At 58.6% G+C, this 17,269-nt stretch overlaps 1 protein-coding gene across 1 annotated transcript; it reads left to right on the forward strand.

The window, feature by feature from the left end:
• Positions 1-4,626: 4,626 nt before the first annotated feature.
• npb (neuropeptide B) lies at positions 4,627-17,269 on the forward strand. The gene is made up of 2 exons (XM_060844458.1): positions 4,627-4,944; positions 16,711-17,269. Exons 1-2 carry the CDS (start codon positions 4,678-4,680, stop codon positions 16,837-16,839), a joined length of 396 nt encoding a protein of 131 aa, XP_060700441.1. The 5' UTR covers positions 4,627-4,677; the 3' UTR covers positions 16,840-17,269.

The following is a 17,269-nucleotide window of genomic DNA, read 5'->3' on the forward strand; positions in this document are numbered from 1 at the left end:
ACTATAGATTCCTGCACAGTGGGAAGGAGAGAGAGAGAGGAACAAATCTGTTTGCAAATTTCTTAAAAACATGCAAATCATATTGCATGAATACTGAGTGACATCAATTACTCTAATAGAGACAAGGGATGAGGCAGAGTAAAGGATAAAGAGGGCAAAGAATTGAAAGAGAAATATACACATGGGAACGTTTTTCTCGCTGAGGAAGAGAGCATTGCTGGGTCCAGTTCTGGAGAGTGAAAAGGACCATGTTGTGCTGAGAATATTGTGTGTAGTTTTAGTCTCCCTTTTCTGAGCTCTTGCTCTGAAGGGAGTGCAGCGTAGGCTCCCCAGGCAGATTCTGGGGATGGAGCAACTGACTCATGATGAGCATTGGCTAGGTTAGGATTGATTTTGCTGGAATTCCGAGGAATGAGGAGGGGGGATTTCATAGAAATTCTAATCAGGATGAGACGGGGGAGATGCAAGGAGGATGTTCCCGATGGTGGGAGTGCATCCAGAACCAGGGGGTCACAGACTGAGGATTTGGGGTGGACCACTTAGGACGGAGATGAGGAGACATTTCTTCATCCAGAGAGTGGTGAGCCTGTGGGATTCATTACCACAGGAAGTACTTGATGCCAAAACATTGAATGTATTCAAGAGGCAGCTCGATATAACACTTGGGATCAAAGATTATTGGGAGAAAGTGGGATTAAGCTCTTGAGTTGGACAATCAGCCATGATTGTGATGAATGTAGAACAGGCTTGAAGGGCCAAATGGCCTCCTCCTGCTCTTCTCAGTTTCCCCATTAGAGGGAGAGTGTGTAAGCAACAGTGACCACAATAGAATTAGGTTCAAGGCAGTTACAGAAAGGAAGAAAAATCAAGTTCATGTATTTGAGGAGGGATTTAGCCCAATTGGACTGGATACAAATTAACCAGAAACAGGGTGAATAGGTAATAGCAAGTCTCAAACCAAAGCAGTTCCCAGGAAGGAAGAAACTTAAAGCATCCAAAGCTAGAGCTCCTTGGATAACAAAGAAAAAAGCTGCTAAAATAATTTAATAACTGGTACAGATTATAATCCAAAACCAGTCTGCATTGTCATACTGAAGGGTAATAGAAACACAAAGAGAGAATGTGAAGGAAGGTTAGGCAGGTAACCTCAACTGGAACCCAAACATATTTCATATTAAAAAGCAAAATGAAAGTAAAAGGGAGGTTGGGAGTAATTAGGGACCAAAAATGAATTCACTTCATGGAGAAAGATGACATGACTGAGGTATCAAATGAGTACATTGATTCTGCCTCTACCAAAGGAGTGGTTGAAGTCAGAGTAAGGGAGAGAGTGGAGACATTGAAAAAAAAGAGAAACAATCATAGCCAGAGGCACTGAATAGGTTGGCATTACTCAAAGTTAGCAACTTACCTGGTCCAGTTGGGTGAAACCTTCAATTCAAGATTAGAGTGGTGCTGGAAAAGCACAGCAGGTCAGGCAGCATCCGAGGAGCAGGAAAATCGACGTTTCGGGCAAAAGCCCTTCATCAGGAATGAAAGCAGGATGCCTCTGGGGTGGAGAGATAAATGGGAGGAGGTGGTGAGGCTGGGGAGAAGGTAGCCAAGAGTACAATAGGTGGATGGAGGTGGACTTCACCAGTTTCCTCATTTCCCCATCCCCACCTTACCCCAGTCCCAACCTTCCAGCTCAGCACCATCCTCATGACCTGTCCTACCTACCTACCTCCCTTCCCACCTCTCCACTCCACCCTCCTCTCTGACCTATCACCTTCATCCCCACTCCTATCCACCTACTGTACTCTAGACTACCTTCTCCCCAACCCCAAGCCCCCTCCCATTTATCTCTCCACCCCAGAGGCTCCCTGTTTTCATTCCTGATGAAGGGCTTTTGCCCAAAACGTCAATTTTCCTGTCCCTCGGATGCTGCCTGACCTGCTGTGCTTTTCCAGCACCACTCTAATCTAGACTCTGATCTCCAGCATCTGCAGTCCTCACTTTTGTCCTGAATCCATTGATTGCTGAGGGAGGCAGAGTGGAAATAGCTGAAGCTGTGATCACAATCCACTTTTCATTTTGGAGTGATGTCGGAGGATTGGAAATATTACACTCCATTTAGAAAAGGGGAAAGGGATAAATCTGATAAACATTCGACTGATTGCCGCGAAGTTAATTACAAGAAAACTGTGAAAACTCTTTCAAGGATAAAATTAATTCCCACTTGGAGAAGCCTGGGCTTTTAGCTGTATGATTTATCAAAGACAGAACACTGCCTGACTAACCCAATTGAAATAACAGAGAGGACTGATGAAGAGACATGTTCAAAAGTGAAATATAATGTTAAAAGATCATTGGGATTTAGGAGAAGGAGAGGTGATCTCATTAAAACATACAGGGTTCTGCAGGGGCTTGTCAGAGTCAATGCTGAGAGGATATTTTTCCTCATGGGGGAGTCTAGGACCAGAGGGCACAGTCTCAGAATAAAGAGGCGCCAATTTAAGGCTGAGATGAGGAGGAATTTCTTCTCTCAGAGGGCTGTGTGTCTTTGGAACTCCTTGGCCCAGAGAGAGCTGTGGGGGCAGAGTCCTTGTGGATATTGAAGGCGGAGATAGATTCGTGATCAGTCAGGGAATGGAGGGTCATAGGGAAAGGGCAGGAAAGTGGACGTGGGGAATGTCGGATAGCCATAACCCTAATGAATGGTGAAACAGGTTTGAGGGGCTAAATGGCCTACTCCTCATCCTATTTCTTATGGACAATGGTCACCTTGGTTTGTAATGGGTCAAGGGAAAGAAAGTAGAATGTGGGGGCAAACAGAGTTTTATGAGCAGAGAGAGAAAAACACAAGAGTGGCACAAACACAGAGGACGCTGGAGACACTCGGCAGATCTGAGAGAGAAACAGAAATGTTTCGAGTCAGGGATGATTCTTCTTCAGAATGAAAGAGAGTAAGGAGTGATAAAGCTGCCAGCTGTGATGTTAAGGAGGTGCAAGAGCAGAGGAATTTAACATATATAAAATCAGGAACCTTTGATGTGTCAAATTAATAGGATGGTTTAGAAAGTGTGCCGATACTTACGTTTTTCTTTAAAGAGGAACGTGGAATATGAAACAAGGGAATCCTCTAAATCCCACTCTCCAGATGGTGCCCAGTTCTGGGAATCACATGCTGACATCACACCACCCAGCCCTGTCTGAACATTTATTTAACCAGAACTCTGCTCCTCTCACACACCATCCATTCCCTTGTACTCTGTCCCCACCAACCTCCTTAACCCCAGTCTGACCATTTAACCCCTGAAGTGCCTCACCAAAGGGGAACGGCCTCTCGAAAGAACACCACCGGCTGCGAGTGGCCTTTGGAGTCATACATTTGCCAAGTCAGGGTGGAATATCGCTGGGTGAGTCAAATTCCTGGGACTCCCTCCCCTCGGAGTGCCCTCACAAAGTTGGGTAGCGGGGGATTCAAGAAGCAGGTAGCCAGGGCAGTGAAGGAGGTGTTTGCCTTTATTGGTCAGTGCATTGAGTATAGGAGTTGGGAGGTCAGGTTGCAACTGTACATTGGTTAGGCCACTTTTAGAATACTGCATTCAATTCTGGTCTCTCTGTTATAGGAATGTTGTGAAACTTGACAGGGTTCAGGGAAGATACACAAGGATGCTGCCAGGGTTGGAGGATCTGAGCTAAAGGGAGAGGCTGAATAGGCTACAGCTTTTTTCCCCTGGAGTGTCAGAGACAGAGGGCTGACCTGATAGAGGTTCAGAGCTGAAAATGTGTTGCTGGAAAAGCGCAGCAGGTCAGGCAGCATCCAAGGAACAGGAAATTCGACATTTCGGGCATAAGCCCTTCATCAGGAATCTGACTCCAGCATCTGCAGACCTCACTTCCTTCTCCTGATAGAGGTTTATAAAATCATGAGGGGCATGGATAGGGTGAATAAACAAGATAGGGGGTAGAGGAATCCAAAACTAGAGGGCATTGTTTTAAGGTGAGAGGGGGTAGATTTAAAAGGGACCTATGGGGTAACTTTCTCACTCAGAGGGTGCAGCTCTGTAATGCTATGACCAAAAATACCCCCTTGAGAAAGAGGTCACTTAGAGTCATACAGCACAGAAACAGACCCTTTGGTCCAACTCGTCCATGCCGGCCAGATATCCTAAGCTAATCTAGCCCCGTTTGCCAGCACTTGACCCATACCCCTCTAAACCCTTTGTATTCATTTCTTACAAGATGCCTTTCAAATGCTGTAATTGTACCAGCCTCCCCCACATCCTCTCACAGCTCAGTCCACACACGTACCACCCTCTGGAGTGAGAAAGTTACCCCTTAGGTCCCTTTTATATCTTTCCCCTCTCATCCTAAACCTATGCCCTCTAGTTCTGGACTCCCTCCACCCCAGGGAACAGACCTCGTCTGTTTACCCTGTCCATGGCCCCCTTTATAAACCTCTATCGTGCTGGTCCTGGTAGTGATGGCCCCCTCCTCTGTGTGTGTGTTTGTGTGTGTGTGTGTGGGGGGGGAGTGAAGACTCCCTGGATGGTTCCTGGATTGGTAAACAGTGGAAAGGGGGCGTGTGTGTAATGAGAGTAGGGGGATGGTTTGGGTGCTATATAAGGGAAGGTGAGGATGGTCCATTCCCATTCGGAGCTGCTGTCCCAGCCAGTCTCCAGCAACCACAAGATGCTATCCCTAGAGAGCTCCCTGAAACTGGTGTTCCTCAGTATCCTGCTCTCCGGCTTCCTGCCCAGCCCCGGGCAAGCCTGGTACAAACAGGCGACCGGACCCACCTACTACTCGGTCGGCAGAGCCTCCGGGCTCCTGTCCGGGATCCGCCGCTCGCCCTACATCCGCAGATCAGAGCTCAGCCCCGGGCCAGAGGCGGCAGAAAACAGCGTGGAATCAGAGCCAGGGAGTCAACACCGGAGCAACACCCTCATCAAAACCATGGTGAGTGAGAGAGGGAGGGGAGGGGGAGGGGGAGGGGAGGGGGAGAGGGAGAGGGAGAGGGAGGGGGAGGGGGAGAGGGACAGGGAGAGGGAGAGGGAGAGGGAGGGGAGGGGGAGAGGGAGGGGAGGGGGAGGGGGAGAGGGAGAGGGACAGGGAGAGGGAGAGGGACAGGGAGAGGGAGGGGGACAGGGAGAGGGAGGGGGACAGGGAGAGGGAGGGGAGGGGGAGAGGGAGGGGGAGAGGGAGAGGGACAGGGAGAGGGAGAGGGAGGGGAGGGGGAGAGGGAGGGGAGGGGGAGGGGGAGAGGGAGGGGGGAGAGGGAGAGGGAGGGGGAGAGGAGAGGGGGAGAGGGAGGGGGAGAGGGAGGGGGAGAGGGAGGGGGAGAGGGGAGGGGAGGGGGAGAGGGAGACGGGAGGGGAGAGGGAGAGGGAGACGGGAGGGGAGAGGGAGAGGGAGAGGGAGAGGGAGAGGGAGGGGGACAGGGAGAGAGGGAGAGGGAGGGGGACAGGGAGAGAGGGAGAGGGAGGGGGACAGGGAGAGGGAGGGGGACAGGGAGAGGGAGAGGGAGAGGGAGGGGGACGGAGAGGGAGGGGGGACAGGGAGAGGAGAGGGAGAGGGAGAGGGGAGGGGAGGGGGAGAGAGGGGAGGGGAGGGCGAGAGAGGGGAGGGGAGTGGGGCGAGAGAGAGGGGGAGAGGGAGGGGGAGAGGGAGGGGGAGAGGGAGGGGGAGAGGGAGGGGGAGAGGGAGGGGGAGAGGGAGGGGGAGAGGGAGGGGGAGAGGGAGGGGGAGGGGGAGAGGGAGGGGGAGAGGGAGGGGGACAGGGAGAGGGAGAGGGAGGGGAGGGGGAGAGGGAGGGGAGGGGGAGAGGGGGGGAGGGGGAGGGGGAGAGGGAGGGGGAGAGGGGGGGAGAGGGAGAGGGAGGGGGAGAGGGAGGGGGAGAGGGAGGGGGAGAGGGAGAGGGAGGGGAGGGGGAGAGGAGGGGAGGGGGAGGGGGAGAGGGAGAGGGACAGGGAGAGGAGGGGGACAGGGAGAGGGAGGGGGACAGGGAGAGGGAGGGGAGGGGGAGAGGGAGGGGGACAGGGAGAGGGAGGGGAGGGGGAGAGGGAGGGGAGAGGGGAGAGGAGGGGAGAGGGAGGGAGGGGGAGGGGGAGAGGGAGGGGGAGAGGGAGGGGGAGAGGGAGAGGGAGAGGGAGAGGGAGGGGGAGAGAGAGGGGAGAGAGGGAGGGGAGAGGGAGGGGGAGGGGGAGGGGGAGGGGGAGGGGGAGGGGGAGGGGGAGAGGGAGGGGGAGAGGGAGGGGGAGAGGGAGGGGGAGAGGGAGGGGAGGGGGAGAGGGAGGGGAGAGGGAGAGGGAGAGGGAGAGGGAGGGGGAGAGGGAGGGGGACAGGGAGAGGGAGAGGGAGAGGGAGGGGGACAGGGAGAGGGAGGGGGACAGGGAGAGGGAGAGGGAGAGGGAGGGGGAGAGGGAGGGGAGGGGGAGAGGGAGGGGAGGGGGAGAGGGAGGGGAGAGGGAGGGGGACAGGGAGGGGGAGAGGGAGGGGGAGGGGGAGAGGGAGAGGGAGGGGAGAGGGAGGGGGAGAGGGAGGGGAGGGGGAGAGGGAGGGGAGGAGGGAGAGGGAGGGGGAGAGGGAGGGGGACAGAGAGAGAGGAGAGGGAGAGGGAGGGGGACAGGGAGAGGGAGGGGGACAGGGAGAGGGAGAGGGAGAGGGAGAGGGAGGGGGAGAGGGAGGGGAGGGGGAGAGGGAGGGGGAGGGGGACAGGGAGGGGGAGAGGGAGGGGGAGAGGGAGGGGAGAGGGAGGGGGGGAGAGGGAGGGGGAGAGGGAGAGGGAGGGGGAGAGGGAGAGGGAGGGGGAGAGGGAGGGGAGGGGGAGAGAGGGAGGGGGAGAGGGAGGGGAGAGGGAGGGGGAGAGAGGAGGGGGAGAGGGAGAGGAGGGGTGGAGAGGGAGCGGATGGGGGAGAGGGAGAGAGGGAGGGGGAGAGGGAGCGGAGGGGGAGAGGGAGGGGGAGGAGGGAGGGGAGGGGAGGGGAGAGGGAGGGAGAGGGAGAGGGAGAGGGAGGGGAGGGGGAGAGGGAGGGGAGAGAGGGGGGGGAGAGGGGGGGGAGAGGGAGGGGAGGAGGGGGGAGAGGGAGGGGGAGGGGGAGGGGGAGAGGGAGGGGAGGGGAGGGGGAGAGGGAGGGGGAGAGGGAGAGGGAGAGGGAGGGGGAGAGGGAGGGGGAGAGGGAGAGGGAGGGGGAGAGGGAGAGGGAGGGGGAGAGGGAGAGGGAGGGGAGAGGGAGAGGGAGGGGAGGGGGAGAGGGAGGGGAGAGGGAGAGGGAGGGAAGGGGGAGAGGGAGGGGGAGGGGGGAGAGGGAGGGGAGGGGGAGGAGGGAGGGGACAGGGAGGGGGACAGGGAGGGGGAGAGGGAGGGGGAGAGGGAGGGGGAGGGGGGGGAGAGGGAGGGGAGGGGGAGAGGGAGGGGAGAGGGAGAGGGAGAGGGAGGGGGGAGAGGGAGGGGAGGGGGAGAGGGAGAGGGAGGGGGAGAGGGAGGGGGACAGGGAGAGGGAGGGGAGGGGGAGAGGGAGGGGGACAGGGAGAGGGAGGGGAGGGGGAGAGGGAGGGGGACAGGGAGAGGGAGGGGAGGGGGAGAGGGAGGGGGACAGGGAGAGGGAGGGGAGGGGGAGAGGGAGGGGGACAGGGAGAGGGAGGGGAGGGGGAGAGGGAGGGGGACAGGGAGAGGGAGGGGAGGGGGAGAGGGACAGGGAGAGGGAGAGGGAGGGGGAGAGGGAGGGGGACAGGGAGAGGGAGGGGAGAGGGAGGGGGACAGGGAGAGGGAGGGGAGGGGAGAGAGGGAGGGGGACAGGGAGAGGGAGGGGAGGGGGAGAGGGACAGGAGAGGATAGAGGGAGAGATGGATGGGGAGAGAAATGAGAAAGATGGGGAGAAAGGGATAGGGAGAAATTGGAGAGAGAGGAGGGAAAAGGGAGAGAGTGGAATAGGGAAGGGGAGAGGGAAAAGATGGGAGGGCAGTAGGGAAGGAGAGAGAGAAAATGGAATTGTTAGACTATGGGAGAGGGAGGTGAGAGATGGAGGGGGAGAGGGAGGTGAGAGATGGAGGGGGAGAGGGAGGTGAGAGATGGAGGGGGAGAGGGAGGTGAGAGATGGAGGGGGAGAGGGAGGTGAGAGATGGAGGGGGAGGGGGAGAGGGAGGTGAGAGATGGAGGGGGAGGGGGAGAGGGAGGTGAGAGATGGAGGGGGAGAGGGAGGTGAGAGATGGAGGGGGAGTGGGAGGTGAGAGATGGAGGGGGAGAGGGAGGTGAGAGATGGAGGGGGAGAGGGAGGTGAGAGATGGAGGGGGAGAGGGAGGTGAGAGATGGAGGGGGAGAGGGAGGTGAGAGATGGAGGGGGAGAGGGAGGTGAGAGATGGAGGGGGGAGAGGGAGGTGAGAGATGGAGGGGGAGAGGGAGGTGAGAGATGGAGGGGGAGAGGGAGGTGAGAGATGGAGGGGGAGAGGGAGGTGAGAGATGGAGGGGGAGAGGGAGGTGAGAGATGGAGGGGGAGAGGGAGGTGAGAGATGGAGGGGGAGAGGGAGGTGAGAGATGGAGGGGGAGAGGGAGGTGAGAGATGGAGGGGGAGAGGGAGGTGAGAGATGGAGGGGGAGAGGGAGGTGAGAGATGGAGGGGGAGAGGGAGGTGAGAGATGGAGGGGGAGAGGGAGGTGAGAGATGGAGGGGGAGAGGGAGGTGAGAGATGGAGGGGGAGAGGGAGGTGAGAGATGGAGGGGGAGAGGGAGGTGAGAGATGGAGGGGGAGAGGGAGGTGAGAGATGGAGGGGGAGAGGGAGGTGGTGAGAGATGGAGGGGGAGAGGGAGGTGAGAGATGGAGGGGGAGAGGGAGGTGAGAGATGGAGGGGGAGAGGGAGGTGAGAGATGGAGGGGGAGAGGGAGGTGAGAGATGGAGGGGGAGAGAGGTGAGAGATGGAGGGGGAGAGAGGAGGTGAGAGATGGAGGGGGAGAGGGAGGTGAGAGATGGAGGGGGAGAGGGGGTGAGAGATGGAGGGGGAGAGGGAGGTGAGAGATGGAGGGGGAGAGGGAGGTGAGAGATGGAGGGGGAGAGGGAGGTGAGAGATGGAGGGGGAGAGGGAGGTGAGAGATGGAGGGGGAGAGGGAGGTGAGAGATGGAGGGGGAGAGGGAGGTGAGAGATGGAGGGGGAGAGGGAGGTGAGAGATGGAGGGGGAGAGGGAGGTGAGAGATGGAGGGGGAGAGGGAGGTGAGAGATGGAGGGGGAGAGGGAGGTGAGAGATGGAGGGGGAGAGGGAGGTGAGAGATGGAGGGGGAGAGGGAGGTGAGAGATGGAGGGGGAGAGGGAGGTGAGAGATGGAGGGGGAGAGGGAGGTGAGAGATGGAGGGGGAGAGGGAGGTGAGAGATGGAGGGGGAGAGGGAGGTGAGAGATGGAGGGGGAGAGGGAGGTGAGAGATGGAGGGGGAGAGGGAGGTGAGAGATGGAGGGGGAGAGGGAGGTGAGAGATGGAGGGGGAGAGGGAGGTGAGAGATGGAGGGGGGAGAGGGAGGTGAGAGATGGAGGGGGAGAGGGAGGTGAGAGATGGAGGGGGAGAGGGAGGTGAGAGAGGGAGGGGGAGAGGGAGGTGAGAGATGGAGGGGGAGAGGGAGGTGAGAGATGGAGGGGGAGAGGGAGGTGAGAGATGGAGGGGGAGAGGGAGGTGAGAGATGGAGGGGGAGAGGGAGGTGAGAGATGGAGGGGGAGAGGGAGGTGAGAGATGGAGGGGGAGAGGGAGGTGAGAGATGGAGGGGGAGAGGGAGGTGAGAGATGGAGGGGGAGAGGGAGGTGAGAGATGGAGGGGGAGAGGGAGGTGAGAGATGGAGGGGGAGAGGGAGGTGAGAGATGGAGGGGGAGAGGGAGGTGAGAGATGGAGGGGGAGAGGGAGGTGAGAGATGGAGGGGGAGAGGGAGGTGAGAGATGGAGGGGGGGGAGAGGGAGGTGAGAGATGGAGGGGAGAGGGAGGTGAGAGATGGAGGGGGAGAGGGAGGTGAGAGATGGAGGGGGAGAGGGAGGTGAGAGATGGAGGGGGAGAGGGAGGTGAGAGATGGAGGGGGAGAGGGAGGTGAGAGATGGAGGGGGAGAGGGAGGTGAGAGATGGAGGGGGAGAGGGAGGTGAGAGATGGAGGGGGAGAGGGAGGTGAGAGATGGAGGGGGAGAGGGAGGTGAGAGATGGAGGGGGAGAGGGAGGTGAGAGATGGAGGGGGAGAGGGAGGTGAGAGATGGAGGGGGAGAGGGAGGTGAGAGATGGAGGGGGAGAGGGAGGTGAGAGATGGAGGGGGAGAGGGAGGTGAGAGATGGAGGGGGAGAGGGAGGTGAGAGATGGAGGGGGAGAGGGAGGTGAGAGATGGAGGGGGAGAGGGAGGTGAGAGATGGAGGGGGAGAGGGAGGTGAGAGATGGAGGGGGAGAGGGAGGTGAGAGATGGAGGGGGAGAGGGAGGTGAGAGATGGAGGGGGAGAGGGAGGTGAGAGATGGAGGGGGAGAGGGAGGTGAGAGATGGAGGGGGAGAGGGAGGTGAGAGATGGAGGGGGAGAGGGAGGTGAGAGATGGAGGGGGAGAGGGAGGTGAGAGATGGAGGGGGAGAGGGAGGTGAGAGATGGAGGGGGAGAGGGAGGTGAGAGATGGAGGGGGAGAGAGGGAGGTGAGAGATGGAGGGGAGAGGGAGGTGAGAGATGGAGGGGGAGAGGGAGGTGAGAGATGGAGGGGGAGAGGGAGGTGAGAGATGGGGGGGGAGAGGGAGGTGAGAGATGGAGGGGGAGAGGGAGGTGAGAGATGGAGGGGGAGAGGGAGGTGAGAGATGGAGGGGGAGAGGGAGGTGAGAGATGGAGGGGGAGAGGGAGGTGAGAGATGGAGGGGGAGAGGGAGGTGAGAGATGGAGGGGGAGAGGGAGAGGGAGGTGAGAGATGGAGGGGAGAGGGAGGTGAGAGATGGAGGGGGGAGAGGGAGGTGAGAGATGGAGGGGGAGAGGGAGGTGAGAGATGGAGGGGGAGAGGGAGGTGAGAGATGGAGGGGGAGAGGGAGGTGAGAGATGGAGGGGGCGAGGGAGGTGAGAGATGGAGGGGGAGAGGGAGGTGAGAGATGGAGGGGGAGAGGGAGGTGAGAGATGGAGGGGGAGAGGGAGGTGAGAGATGGAGGGGGAGAGGGAGGTGAGAGATGGAGGGGGAGAGGGAGGTGAGAGATGGAGGGGGAGAGGGAGGTGAGAGATGGAGGGGGAGAGGGAGGTGAGAGATGGAGGGGGAGAGGGAGGTGAGAGATGGGAGGGGGAGAGGGAGGTGAGAGATGGAGGGGGAGAGGGAGGTGAGAGATGGAGGGGGAGAGGGAGGTGAGAGATGGAGGGGGAGAGGGAGGTGAGAGATGGAGGGGGAGAGGGAGGTGAGAGATGGAGGGGGAGAGGGAGGTGAGAGATGGAGGGGGAGAGGGAGGTGAGAGATGGAGGGGGAGAGGGAGGTGAGAGATGGAGGGGGAGAGGGAGGTGAGAGATGGAGGGGGAGAGGGAGGTGAGAGATGGAGGGGGAGAGGGAGGTGAGAGATGGAGGGGGAGAGGGAGGTGAGAGATGGAGGGGGAGAGGGAGGTGAGAGATGGAGGGGGAGAGGGAGGTGAGAGATGGAGGGGGAGAGGGAGGTGAGAGATGGAGGGGGAGAGGGAGGTGAGAGATGGAGGGGGAGAGGGAGGTGAGAGATGGAGGGGGAGAGGGAGGTGAGAGATGGAGGGGGAGAGGGAGGTGAGAGATGGAGGGGGAGAGGGAGGTGAGAGATGGAGGGGGAGAGGGAGGTGAGAGATGGAGGGGGAGAGGGAGGTGAGAGATGGAGGGGGAGAGGGAGGTGAGAGATGGAGGGGGAGAGGGAGGTGAGAGATGGAGGGGGAGAGGGAGGTGAGAGATGGAGGGGGAGAGGGAGGTGAGAGATGGAGGGGGGAGAGGGAGGTGAGAGATGGAGGGGGAGAGGGAGGTGAGAGATGGAGGGGGAGAGGGAGGTGAGAGATGGAGGGGGAGAGGGAGGTGAGAGATGGAGGGGGAGAGGGAGGTGAGAGATGGAGGGGGAGAGGGAGGTGAGAGATGGAGGGGGAGAGGGAGGTGAGAGATGGAGGGGGAGAGGGAGGTGAGAGATGGAGGGGGAGGGAGAGGGAGGTGAGAGATGGAGGGGGAGAGGGAGGTGAGAGATGGAGGGGGAGAGGGAGGTGAGAGATGGAGGGGGAGAGGGAGGTGAGAGATGGAGGGGGAGAGGGAGGTGAGATGGAGGGGGGAGGGAGGTGAGAGATGGAGGGGGAGGGGAGGGAGGTGAGAGATGGAGGGGGAGAGGGAGGTGAGAGATGGAGGGGGAGAGGGAGGTGAGAGATGGAGGGGAGAGAGGGAGGTGAGAGATGGAGGGGGAGAGGGAGGTGAGAGATGGAGGGGGAGAGGGAGGTGAGAGATGGAGGGGGAGAGGGAGGTGAGAGATGGAGGGGGAGAGGGAGGTGAGAGATGGGGGGGGAGAGGGAGGTGAGAGATGGAGGGGGAGAGGGAGGTGAGAGATGGAGGGGGGGAGAGGGAGGTGAGAGATGGAGGGGGAGAGGGAGGTGAGAGATGGAGGGGGGAGAGGGAGGTGAGAGATGGAGGGGGAGAGGGAGGTGAGAGATGGAGGGGGAGAGGGAGGTGAGAGATGGAGGGGGAGAGGGAGGTGAGAGATGGAGGGGGAGAGGGAGGTGAGAGATGGAGGGGGGAGAGGGAGGTGAGAGATGGAGGGGGAGAGGGAGGTGAGAGATGGAGGGGGGAGAGGGAGGTGAGAGATGGAGGGGGAGAGGGAGGTGAGAGATGGAGGGGGGAGAGGGAGGGTGAGAGATGGAGGGGGAGAGGGAGGTGAGAGATGGAGGGGGAGAGGGAGGTGAGAGATGGAGGGGGAGAGGGAGGTGAGAGATGGAGGGGGAGAGGGAGGTGAGAGATGGAGGGGGAGAGGGAGGTGAGAGATGGAGGGGGAGAGGGAGGTGAGAGATGGAGGGGGGAGAGGGAGGTGAGAGATGGAGAGAGGGAGAGGGAGGGTGAGAGATGGAGGGGGAGAGGGAGGTGAGAGATGGAGGGGGAGAGGGAGGTGAGAGATGGAGGGGGAGAGGGAGGTGAGAGATGGAGGGGGAGAGGGAGGTGAGAGATGGAGGGGGAGAGGGAGGTGAGAGATGGAGGGGGAGAGAGGGAGGTGAGAGAGAGGGAGGTGAGAGATGGAGGGGGAGAGGGAGGTGAGAGATGGAGGGGGGAGAGGGAGGTGAGAGATGGAGGGGGAGAGGGAGGTGAGAGATGGAGGGGGAGAGGGAGGTGAGAGATGGAGGGGGAGAGGGAGGTGAGAGATGGAGGGGGAGAGGGAGGTGAGAGATGGAGGGGGAGAGGGAGGTGAGAGATGGAGGGGGAGAGGGAGGTGAGAGATGGAGGGGGAGAGGGAGGTGAGAGATGGAGGGGGAGAGGGAGGTGAGAGATGGAGGGGGAGAGGGAGGTGAGAGATGGAGGGGGAGAGGGAGGTGAGAGATGGAGGGGGAGAGGGAGGTGAGAGATGGAGGGGGGAGAGGGAGGTGAGAGATGGAGGGGGAGAGGGAGGTGAGAGATGGAGGGGGAGAGGGAGGTGAGAGATGGAGGGGGAGAGGGAGGTGAGAGATGGAGGGGGAGAGGGAGGTGAGAGATGGAGGGGGGAGAGGGAGGTGAGAGATGGAGGGGGAGAGGGAGGTGAGAGATGGAGGGGGAGAGGGAGGTGAGAGATGGAGGGGGAGAGGGAGGTGAGAGATGGAGGGGGAGAGGGAGGTGAGAGATGGAGGGGGAGAGGGAGGTGAGAGATGGAGGGGGAGAGGGAGGTGAGAGATGGAGGGGGAGAGGGAGGTGAGAGATGGAGGGGGAGAGGGAGGTGAGAGATGGAGGGGGAGAGGGAGGTGAGAGATGGAGGGGGAGAGGGAGGTGAGAGATGGAGGGGGAGAGGGAGGTGAGAGATGGAGGGGGAGAGGGAGGTGAGAGATGGAGGGGGAGAGGGAGGTGAGAGATGGAGGGGGAGAGGGAGGTGAGAGATGGAGGGGGAGAGGGAGGTGAGAGATGGAGGGGGAGAGGGAGGTGAGAGATGGAGGGGGAGAGGGAGGTGAGAGATGGAGGGGGAGAGGGAGGTGAGAGATGGAGGGGGAGAGGGAGGTGAGAGATGGAGGGGGAGAGGGAGGTGAGAGATGGAGGGGGAGAGGGGAGGTGAGAGATGGAGGGGGAGAGGGAGGTGAGAGATGGAGGGGGAGAGGGAGGTGAGAGATGGAGGGGGAGAGGGAGGTGAGAGATGGAGGGGGAGAGGGAGGTGAGAGATGGAGGGGGAGAGGGAGGTGAGAGATGGAGGGGGAGAGGGAGGTGAGAGATGGAGGGGGAGAGGGAGGTGAGAGATGGAGGGGGAGAGGGAGGTGAGAGATGGAGGGGGAGAGGGAGGTGAGAGATGGAGGGGGAGAGGGAGGTGAGAGATGGAGGGGGAGAGGGAGGTGAGAGATGGAGGGGGAGAGGGAGGTGAGAGATGGAGGGGGAGAGGGAGGTGAGAGATGGAGGGGGAGAGGGAGGTGAGAGATGGAGGGGGAGAGGGAGGTGAGAGATGGAGGGGGAGAGGGAGGTGAGAGATGGAGGGGGAGAGGGAGGTGAGAGATGGAGGGGGAGAGGGAGGTGAGAGATGGAGGGGGAGAGGGAGGTGAGAGATGGAGGGGGAGAGGGAGGTGAGAGATGGAGGGGGAGAGGGAGGTGAGAGATGGAGGGGGAGAGGGAGGTGAGAGATGGAGGGGGAGAGGGAGGTGAGAGATGGAGGGGGAGAGGGAGGTGAGAGATGGAGGGGGAGAGGGAGGTGAGAGATGGAGGGGGAGAGGGAGGTGAGAGATGGAGGGGGAGAGGGAGGTGAGAGATGGAGGGGGAGAGGGAGGTGAGAGATGGAGGGGGAGAGGGAGGTGAGAGATGGAGGGGGAGAGGGAGGTGAGAGATGGAGGGGGGAGAGGGAGGTGAGAGATGGAGGGGGAGAGGGAGGTGAGAGATGGAGGGGGAGAGGGAGGTGAGAGATGGAGGGGGAGAGGGAGGTGAGAGATGGAGGGGGAGAGGGAGGTGAGAGATGGAGGGGGAGAGGGAGGTGAGAGATGGAGGGGGAGAGGGAGGTGAGAGATGGGTGAAGGAAAGTAAACTGGAGAGGAAGGTAGGGGAGAGGACAGAGAGTGGGAGATGGGAGGGAAGGGAAGATTCACAGAGAGGCAGACAGAGAGGGAAAGGGGTAGGGACTGTGGTGAGGACTGGAGTCACATTGACAGAGAAACATGGACAGAGACAGGGAAATGGTCAAGGTGTAAATAGAGGGGGTGGGGTGCTGACAGGATTGTGGAAAGAGAGAGGGTGGAGTGCGGGACAGGATACACAGGAACAGACTGAGGAGGGAGATACATGGAGGGACACAGAGGGCAGGCGGGGGGGGGGGGGGGGAGATATTGAGAAAGCAGCCGTGGGGACATAGGTTCCACGAGAGAAATCTGCAGCCAATTGCTTAAAAAAACTGCATCAGAATGTACCTTTAAACCAATATCATACACTGTCACACTGTAGGAAGGCTGTCATTTCGAATGGGGTTACGTTTCAGGTTAAAGCTGTGCTATAAAAACTCAGAGAGTGTTGTTTATTGGTGATGGGTGAGGAGGGGCTGGCTTTAAGGTCCACCGGGAGATGCTCCGTGAGGGTTTGGTTAAAGGCTGACAGAACAATTTAAACGGTACTCCCCGGAATTTACCCCAACCCCAAAAATCCCAGGCTGTTCACAGCAGAGGGAGAGGGACTGTCAGCCTGACAGGGGGAGTGAGGGAGGTGGTGAGAGTGAGTGTGTGAGGGGGGAGAATGTGTGAGGGAGGGGAGAGTGAGGGAGAGAGAGAGTATACAAAGGGCGGAAAGTTGTGCGAGTGAAGGAAGGTTGAAGAGTGAGTTTGAGAGAAGGTGGGGTAGTGCATACAGGGGGGAGTGTGGTGGAGGGAGAGTGTGAGGGGAGGGTGGGAGCAGGGGTGAAGTGAAGGGAATAGATAGTGAGAGGGTGAGGGAGAGGAAGAGAGAGAGGTGAAGACTGTTTGAATGGAGCTGCAGTTTGTTTTATAGGGGGTCGCTGGCTGCATATTTTGCGATGACTCTGTATCCAAGCTCAGTGCAGCCAGAGGCCACCAGGATTATAATCTGAACGGGAATCCTTGCAAATATTTAACAGCTGAAATTTATAACCCAGACTAGCTGGAGGGTGGTTTTAAAGTAAAGCCCGTCACAACACAAACTGTCCACCCGGTCTCCTGTAGTGGACAAAGTTAAACACTAAAGTTAACTGGGTTACCTGATGAAGGAGCAGCGCTCCGAGAGCTAGTGCTTCCAAATAAACCGGTTAGATGTTTTAAAATTTGTCCACTCCAGCCCAACACCGGCACCTCCACAAACTGCAGTGTAGTTAGAGCTACATTTTAAATTAACCTGTTCCGAGATGTTATTACATAATAACAGGAGCAGCCGAGAGTTAAACCTGGTTTAGAGGTAGGGACGCTACCACAAGGGCAGGATAGTTGTAACATTGCCGTATTCTGGTGGCCCTGACAGTTAGGAGACGGGGTGGGGGGTGGAGAGAGAGACGCATCTAAAGAACAGTCATACCGCACCTGAAATGTTAACTCGGTGTTCTCTGTATCCAGAGCGGCGGAGTTTCTCCAGGACTCCTGGTTTTAATGAATTACCGTGTTGGTGTTTGTGTGTTCATTCCACAGGCCGTCTGTGTCAAGGACATCTCTCCCAATCTGCAGAGCTGTGAACTCATCCAGGATGGCCTGAGCACTTTCCAGTGTAAAGCTGATGTATATCTGTCGCTGGACTCACAGGAATGTATGAACGCCTGATCCCACTCTCTCTTGCCCTCAACAGAAACCTCTACAAACTGCTCCCGATCTCAGTGTTTCATTATTTCTACCCATTTTGAACAATTTAGAATTGACCCTGAACTTACTGTTAACTCCTAGCTGACAAATCTGTGTTAAAGTACATGAAACTAATTTCTTTGCTGCAGGGCAGTTCCTCAGCGCCTGACCATTTTTGTTGATGATTGATTACAATATTTAAATATATTTCAATGAGTATGGAGAACCATCGTATAAGTGAGCTGTGCATTGGTGCAATTCTGATGTGTATGTAACTTAAATGACTTATTAATTATATTTCAGCCTTAAAATGTGTCCCGGCTCCTGTTTGAATGCATGGACAGTTGACCATCCTTTAAATACTTATCCCAATAACCTACAGGAAAACAGTACACGATGTAAAAAAAATAAA

Source organism: Hemiscyllium ocellatum, chromosome 25, assembly GCF_020745735.1.
Source record: "Hemiscyllium ocellatum isolate sHemOce1 chromosome 25, sHemOce1.pat.X.cur, whole genome shotgun sequence".
In the NCBI taxonomy this organism is placed as follows: Eukaryota; Metazoa; Chordata; class Chondrichthyes; order Orectolobiformes; family Hemiscylliidae; genus Hemiscyllium; species Hemiscyllium ocellatum.